We start from the raw sequence: 9,368 nt of genomic DNA on the forward strand, positions 1-9,368 counted from the left end.
TTAATAGACAGTAATAGAAGTTTATTGGTGTCTATTATTGATATAATATAAAATTTTGTTATATTTTATAAATATTTAAACTTATTTTACTATATTTGAAAATGTCCATTTTTTATATATAAAATACAAAAGAAATAGGGATATTTTCTATAATACAATTTAAATCAAAAGAGTGTGAAATTTGAGGGATCATTTGGGGGAAGAGTTGGGTTATGGAGAGGTAGTGTTATGATAAATAAATCTTAAATCAAATCTCGCCATTAAATTGATTTTTTTTTAAAAAAAAGAGTCTTATGCATCTAAAGTTTAAATAAACTTTAAAATATTTGTTATATATTTGTTTAGGTTATTTAAGGATTCAAAAGTTATTTAATTTAATATTAAATCATTTGATTTGGTTTTGTTTTGTTTTTTACAAATTTAGTAAAAATTGTTTTTTTAGAATTTCATTTACCTTAAATTTATCATAAATAATTTAGATGGAGATAGATTAATTTAAAATAAAATATTCAAAAACGTAAGAAAAATTAGAAAAAATAAAAGACATGAAATAATTGAAACTTTTTTATAAAAAAATTAAAACCGGAATACTAAATGCATAAACCAATCACAATTAATATTTAATTAAAATTAATTTCGTAAATAAAAAAAAATAAAAACAATATTCATTTTAAGATAGTTTAGAAGATAACCTCAGGAAAGTTGAAGATAGTTTAAAAAGAAAGAGGAGAAAGATAATAGGGATTATGATAACCTAAACGTAACGATTATGTTAAATATAAAAATTCAATTCTTGAATTTCAAGATTTCGAAGTTCTGTCCCCAACTTTCAAATTAAAGAAAAATTAAAAAAAAAAAACTATTAATAGAAAATTACAATCTTAGCATCCTATTGGACAAAGTTCCGAGATATATTTAATAGATCAATTAAGTATACCTAATAGGCCCAAAATGAAAAGTAATTAACTACACAAACTTCAAAGATAAGGGAACACTACATTCATACTTAACAATAAGAATATAAAATCCATGTGTAAAATATGTCATTCAAGCGGGAGAAAATAGGAATGTAAGTTTTTTTTTTCTAACAATATATTAGTTAAAGGAACCGAACATCTAATTTTGACTACGAAAGTACATTTTTATGTTAGATTAAAACTTTGTACATAAAATAAATTTGTGGTATTGCAAGGATGGACAAGGAATGAAAAACTAGCTCTTTTCACATCTAATCGATATGTGTATTATATTTATATTGATTGACATATTTCTAATGTGACGATATTATTATTTTTTTTATTGTTTTCAAATATAATAAAACGTATGTTTTTTTTTCATTAAATGAACTTTGAAAATACCTCTAAAAGTTATTAATTCGAGTGGTTTCCAAACACTTCTATTTTTTTCTTTGATTCGAAAAGAATAGGTTTGATTAACCACTTCTAATTTTTTCTTTGATTCGAAAAGAATAGGTTTGATTGTTCATATCTTGTGTACTACAAAACAATTAACAAAATTATGCTTTGTTACTCGAATCAAAATTAAATTTTAATTGATTTCTCCCTCACAGTCAAAGCCCAAATGTTTTGTTTAATTCTTTTTAATAACAAACTTTGTATTCTAAAGTGTTGGTTTGTGCGTATGGTAAAAGTGAAATTTGTTTTTTTTTTTCATTAATTAATATGTATTAGGGTCCGTTTGGATTGATTTAAATAAAATGTTTTTGAGGAAATTCATTTTTGTTTAAATTTTCTTTTGTGAAAATTGTTTAAAATACACCTAAAAACTATCATGAATGACTTATGAACACTCAATTTTTTCTTTAAAATAACCTTTTTTTTTTAATTATACACTTGAAAATGTAATCCAAACACCTCATTAGTATATAATATGAGCTCAGCTAGAGCTCTTCCCCTTTATTGTTGTTCATCCTATACATTAGTAGAAAATCTGATTAACTTTGAAATAATGGCTGCAACAAAGACTTTTTCAATAATCACTTCCACAGCTACTGCAAATATTGATAATAATCTTTGTCAACTCCATCCAAATTCTTTGACTCTTGTTCATTGAAGCGGCGGTCGCACCTGCGAAAGTGCAATATTGAAGTTGATATGAGAAGGATCTAATTTAGTCAGAATAAGATTTCATAACCGCTAAGTAGTCGATAAGAATTTCATCTTCTCTTTCTTTTCTCGATTTGGAAATGAATAAATAAGTAAAGTGAGAGGTTAGATCAGTCCTAGAATTTCATCCTTTGTTCATTGACTTTTCTAGAATGAGAAGTGAGTCATACTACCCTCAAGTATGAAAACGAAAATATAGTCTTGAGAAAGTCAGATCCCTAGTTGGAGAGGCAAAAAGGTCATACCAATTAAGACAGGTAAAAGTGAGATCGATCAAGGGGTAAGATTTTTTAGTGGAAACCTACTTAAAGAAACCTACGAAAAAGAATGCATATGTGAAGCAAAAAATCAACTTGTTCTTAAGCAGAAAGAAAATGGATTTGCGTCGGTTTAATTACTTGAAATCGAGTGATTTATTACTATCCCATGCCTTCTTTCTTATCGCATCTGAGACCCGAACAAGAAAGAGGTAGCCCAAGAGAGTGGACTCCACCGACGCAACTGAAAATGTTATGGAATATCGAGAGACCAAAGGTTCGACTTGACCAAAGGTTCGACTTGACCAAAGGTTCTCTTACGATCGACTGTTTAAGGAGAGAGAAGAGGATCAAGACGCAGTTAGAATTCCTTTGAAGATAGGATAAGCTAACGGGAGCAAGTATCATAGGATCGATTGTAGAGTGGCGATATCAAAAGCTTGACTTTTGGGTCCGATCTTCATGTGTTAGAGTACAACCTCAACTTCAGTTTTTCCCCTGAAAAGATGCCATCAGCTCCCTGACTAATGCCTAATCCTCCACAGTTCCTTTACTGAGTTCTCATTAAAAACTATCATGAGTGGCTTCCAAACACTCAATTTTTTCTTTAAAATAACCTAGTATTTGAATTAAACATTTGAAAATGTAATCTATGCACCTGATTTATATATAATATTTTAGGCAATTAAATAAGAAAGATTTGTAAAATTAACGTATTATAATCTAATATTTCACATACATACTAAAATTTACTAATATTTCATAATTGGGGGTTTTGATAGATTTTATATCATCTCTTAATTTTGAATTTATAATATATAAATTTTGAGTTTATTATTTATTATAATATATAAGAAATTACTAAATTGCCATTGATAATTTTATCTCTCGTCAATAAAATTATGAAATATCTAATTTTGGTAGTTTTAGTAAATATTCATTTAAGGTAGGATATTTAAATAGATATTTTCTTCATTTTATGAAATTTCTGTTTAATTTCTTTTATATTCACAGTTAAAAAACCGACAGCCTCTCTATTGAAATCTCAAGGTCATATATTTTTTTATAATATATCGTAAAATGTAAAATAAAATAAAAATACATTGCATAGTCTGATTTTTTTTTTATGTGTTAACCAACGTATGGGAATGGAGATTTAAACCTTTAATATCAAGTGAGAACTTATCCATATCTTTATTAATTTAACGGTGCTTTGTTGGCAGAACTTAAGCCCATTCCTCTCATTTTCCTTTCCAAAGCTATTTCTCTAAAATTAGAGAATATGGAAAAAAGATATTTGATTAATTTCTATATCAAAAAATAAGTTATGATAGGGCATATTTTTTTGTGTGGTTAAAAATACTTCTAACTAAAAAATGTTCACATAAGAACAATAATAAAAGATTTATAAAAAAAAGGCAAAGTATAAATCAATCTTTTAGTTTTTCTAAAACAATACTTTTGACTCGAATACTTAATCATAAAACACTTAAAATTCTCTTAAAAAAAAGAAAAGGAGTAAAACCAAATACTTTTGAGTTTTGAGTTTTGACTAAAACGTTTCATTAAAGAATATACTTTAAAATCAAATACTAAAGTTAACTTATTGCAAAAATATATGTGTATATATTTGAAAAAGTATTTATATCGGAAGTAAAAAACACATTTATTCAAAGAAAGTGGAAATTTTCCCTATTTGAAAAAATAATTCAACGGTGGACATCACGGGGGGAGTCCAACATGTTTACGTTAGAAATGGGCCGAGACCAACAAAGAAAATCAAGAATTGGGCCGCTTGTTTGGGCCAACAGAAGTCTCTAGAGAAAATATGTCCCACCATCGAAGCCTTTTCCACCTCTACTAAGTTATAAATTTTGTTAGTTAAGATGTTTTCAAATCCACTATATTCATACTCTCGTATTTTGTTTGATTTTTTGATCTATATATGCAAAGAATTGCCCTCTGTAAAGGGTATATCCACGCAAAAATAATTTGAAAAAAAAAATTCAGCGGACAGTTTTGCCATATATTTAGGGATTGTAGGAACAATATAATATTTTTTTTATTTAGTTAAGAATTATTATAGGTGAGTATGTTTACAAATGGTATTCAATATGTAATATTTTGTTTGATTTTTTGATCGTAACAAATATACTGTATTTGTATATGGACAATTGTCATCCGTGGAGAGGTGAATTTGGGCAAAAAAAAAAAAAAGGAAAAATGATTATAACAGTTTGTTATTTTTCTTTGTTCTATCATCATATTTGCTATTTTCAGGTATTCCCCCCCCCCCCCCCCCTTTATATATATATATATCTTCCTATCTCTATAATTATTTGATTAGAAAAGCTTCTTAATTTGTTAACTTGTCGCATCAAGTTATACATAATTTTATTTTATGCACGCCTTAAATAAGTGTGTTTGGAGGAACTAGGTGGGGATGATTACCTGTTTACTTGGGTCAATAAGTTCGCTCTACGAAGACATAAAAAAAGAAGCTTGCTTTTCTTGTTGAACAATGGGGTTTCTCTTCTTCTTCCTCTCCTGACTTTCATCCTTCAGTTTCTTTTCAATAAGGATAGTTGGACGCTGAAATCTAGGAATGAATTTAGTCTCGCCCACTCTTTTTTGGCTAATTTTCCTATTACATTGATTTATTGGGGGTCATTTGAATAGTACTAGAAGGAGCTTTCTTCCTTCTTATCATTAGAAATAGCAAAGTGAGAACGAACTCATTAGCTAAAATTCACAATTTGCACGGTTTTGGGCCTATACGGAACGCCATTTTTCAAGTCAAATACCTTGTTTTTCATCTTTTATCGGTCCGAAGGCTCCGTAGGAGTTAGAAATCTATATGAATATGTAAGGAGAGGCTCCATAAGACAGGAACATCGTTTGAATAAGAATTGAATTATTCTTCAAATTCAAAGGAGCCGTTCAAATTAAGAAAGACATATTCACCTTATTTGAGAAACTAACATTTAGAAGGCAAAAAGTAGTGTAAATTAATTGCCTCTCCTCGAAGATGAATATGAATTTCTGACTCGTCCTACGTAGCGCAATTAAAGAGGTCTCATTGAGAAGAAAATCGGAATAAATGTGTTAAGCAATGAAAGATGAAAATTCATCCAAAAGGAAAAGTTGCAATTTCTAGGCTTTTTTCTTGCAAAATGTGAGTTTTTCTCATCTTTCTATTAAACGAAAATAGACTTCAAAACAAGGCATTTGATTTGAAAAGTTGCTTCTTCCCTATGTCAAAACCTAGCAAATCCTTCATTTTCGCTAAGAAAAAGATAAGAAGAGAATCTTTGAGGTGCATATGGATTTATGAGCCCTTCGAACCGAGAAAATATCTTTTTTGACTCTTTATTCAACTCAAATTCTTCTTCCCTATGTCAAAACCTTGTAAAATGTGGGATTTCCCTATGATTCAAATAGAATCAACTTTCATTCTCATTAATGAGCTCATTCTTGTTCGTATAGGTTTTCATACTTCTTTACTGGATCTCGTGTAAGAAAAAAGTAATTTCAATTAATAACAAAATTTTCAAGGTTCAAAGAACTCATATGGATTTTAGACTCTTTATGCCGTCTAAAGTAGCCCAATTAAAGAGTGATTTCTAACATCAACTTCATGACCTATCAACTTTTTGTATTATATTTTTGGTGATTACAATTGCACTTATTGTTCCAAATATGTTCTAAATGTGTTCCAAATGTACTATAAAAACAATCAGTGAGGTGTAGAAGAAAAAAATTCTATATAATTGTGGTATAATTTTCTTTGTTTTTTCCATCTTTCATTTTATCTCCTCTCGTTGTTTGACATGAAAAATAAATTAGTAAAGACATGGGCCTATTTCACAGTCATTTAAATGGTAAATGGAAAATTTCAACAATGAAATAGAATAATAATAACCTAATGGCATGTCAAGTGACGAAGGAAAAGAAGTATATGGTCATACTAAAAATCCTTTCTAATAATTGGATAACTCAACTAAGTGGTAAGAATATCGGTAAACTTTGCACTTTAATTCTAAAATCCCCCTATTATCTCACCATCATACTACTCAAGGCCTCATTTTCTTTTAGTTTTTGTAAAACCATCTAAACATATAATTTGTTCGTTTTTCATAAATAATAATATTGTAATTTTTTTTTTGAAGAACTTCTCTAACAAACATTATTTTATGGAATGCATTCTACCAAATTGTCCAACCATAGTTTTGTAGTTTGTGATGATGATCAGTACACTCTCAAATGTTAATTGAAAAAGTATCCCTCTTTTGCATTATAATAATTAACCAAAATAAAGAAGAAGAAGAAGAAGAAGTTGAATTGAAACGTCCAACTATCACATGAAGTCCGGAGGGGAAAGAAGAAGTTCACATCGTTCATCTGAGGTGGACCCCATTTCTTAACTTTATCCTTCACTAAGCTCGTGCTATAAAGAAGGAAGAAAAATATTTTTCAACCCCCTAAATATTTATTAATTTTCCCCTTCACTGAAGGCGATAAATATTTTTGGTTTCTATGGCTAAGGCTCACCCACGTGGTCAATTCTCATTCGTCCATGACTGGATTTCGTTGGCCCCACCGGATAGACTCGTACACACATGATTAACCAAAAGAATAGTATAGAACCAAAGAAGAAGAAGTGAGAGAGAGAGAGAGAGAGAGAGAGAGAGAGAGACATTACATACTATTTTCAGTTTTCCACCATTGAAGCATGGCTTCGAAGCTTTGTGACTCGTGTAAGTCGGCTACGGCCACTCTCTTCTGCCGAGCTGACTCTGCTTTCCTTTGCCTTGGATGTGACTCCAAAGTTCACGCAGCCAACAAGCTCGCCTCTCGCCATGCTCGTGTTTGGGTTTGTGAAGTCTGTGAGCAAGCTCCGGCTCATGTAACCTGTAAGGCTGACGCCGCCGCTCTCTGCCTCACTTGCGACCACGATATTCACTCTGCTAATCCCCTCGCACGACGTCATGAACGAGTTCCAGTTACGCCTTTCTACGACACATCCAACTCTGACAACTCACTCGCTGTTAAACCTGGCGCTGCAATCAACTTCCTCGACGACCGTTACTTCTCCGATGTTGACGCTGATGCCGCCGATGTTAGCAGAGAAGAAGCCGAAGCTGCTTCCTGGCTTCTTCCGAACCCTAACCCTAAGGCAATCGAAAGTTCAGATCTGAACTCCAGCAAGTTTGAGTTTCCAGAAATGGATCCTTACCTAGATCTGGATTACGGTCATGTAGATCCGAAATTAGAAGCGCAAGAGCAGAATAGCTCCGGTGCCGATGGAGTTGTTCCTGTTCAAAGCAAAGGCGTTCATCTCTCATCAGCAAACGATCGTTGCCTTGGTATAGACTTCACCGGCACCAAATCGTTCCCGTACGGTCATAATCCTCAGTCAATCAGTCACAGTGTAAGTCATCACTCTCCAATCAATTTCTCATCCTAACATCAAAATCCAGTAACTAATACAAATGAATCTGAATCATCGATCTCATCTCACCTGTTCTTTACCATCAGGTGTCATCCTCTTCGATCGAGGTCGGAGTGGTGCCAGACGGGAACGCGATGACAGATGTATCAAATCCGTACACGAAACCTTCGACGGAATCGTCTGTTCAACCGCTGCAAATCTCGCCGGCGGATCGGGAAGCGAGAGTGTTAAGGTACAGAGAGAAGAGGAAGAATAGAAAGTTCGAGAAGACGATCCGATACGCATCTCGTAAAGCTTACGCTGAGACGAGACCGCGAATCAAAGGACGGTTCGCCAAACGGACGGACATCGAACTTGATGTCGATCGCGTGAGTGGATACGGCGTCGTTCCTTCGTTCTAAGTTTTTATTATTATTTTATATAAAAAAATAATAATATAATTATAAAAAAAAAAAAAGAAAAAAAAGAAGTTTGTGTAAATATGAAGGAAGAAAAAAAAAAAAGAAGAAGAATAGTCGGAAAAGGAGGTTTTGATCGACGATATCTGACCGTTGGATCATGTACACTCTTCTTTTTTTGTAGCATTAAATCTTATGCCTCTCTTTTCTTCTCCGGTAACGAAAATCTTTGTGAGTTTGTTCAAAAAAGGTTTTCGAAATCCCTTTTTTCATCTTAATTGTTTTATTTTAGATTGTGATTTTGTTGAAGTAAGCAACATTAGTTGTTATCTTTTTTGTTTTGCTTTTTAGAGCAAGTGTATCAATTTCTGATTTTCAATTGGTGAACTGATTTAAGTCTCATGTTGTTTGGTTTGGATATATATATATATATATATATATATATATGTATATATATACTATTTATTCTCATTAAAATAGCAAAAAGCCATGGTTTGTTGGGTAAGTTCGATTTTAATATTCTAATGTTGGCAACTTGATGAATATCCAATTGTTTAAAGTATTCCAAGGTAGGGCCCTTCTTTTGGTTGAAATTCCAGCATCTATTCATTGGTTGGGATTGTTATGTTTGTAATCATACATATATTATTGTCATATGCACTCTCCTTAGAATCTGTGCTATTATTTTATGTTATATGATGGTGTGAATTATGCGTATAGGTTCATTTTTGATTGAATTATCTTAACTTGCAATTGATTCGAAATTTCAATTTTGTCTCGTTGAAGTTTGATTTTAGTTTGTTATTATTGTTAAGGTTAGAAGCTTAATTATAATTAGCATATACTTGAAGGTCTAACTTGAGTTAAATATGAAGACCCGCCTAAAACTAGCATTCTTCTTCTTCACATATAATCTAAAATTAGATTATTAAGTTAATATTAAGAAGAAAATTATAATGTCTTCTGAGTAATCTATTTAGAAGAAAAATAACAGAAAATCGAGAATTTGAATATTAAATTTCTTATGTACCTTTTGAGCTAAGTTGAAAAGAAAACTAAATATTGCCAATAAAGAAATATCATACAATCAATTCTAAATATAATTCATTTGTTACTTACCATTCAAGAAAAGAAA

General features: G+C 31.1%; 1 protein-coding gene across 1 annotated transcript; it reads left to right on the top strand.

Moving 5' to 3' along the window:
* The first annotated feature begins 6,654 nt into the window (after window positions 1-6,654).
* On the top strand, window positions 6,655-8,635 carry LOC103488365 (zinc finger protein CONSTANS-LIKE 4). Its single transcript, XM_008447066.3, has 2 exons — window positions 6,655-7,814; window positions 7,922-8,635. Exons 1-2 carry the CDS (start codon window positions 7,116-7,118, stop codon window positions 8,234-8,236), a joined length of 1,014 nt encoding a protein of 337 aa, XP_008445288.1. The 5' UTR covers window positions 6,655-7,115; the 3' UTR covers window positions 8,237-8,635.
* The last annotated feature ends 733 nt before the right edge of the window (window positions 8,636-9,368 follow it).

The sequence above is a fragment of the Cucumis melo genome, chromosome 3 (genome assembly GCF_025177605.1).
Source record: "Cucumis melo cultivar AY chromosome 3, USDA_Cmelo_AY_1.0, whole genome shotgun sequence".
Taxonomy (NCBI): Eukaryota; Viridiplantae; Streptophyta; class Magnoliopsida; order Cucurbitales; family Cucurbitaceae; genus Cucumis; species Cucumis melo.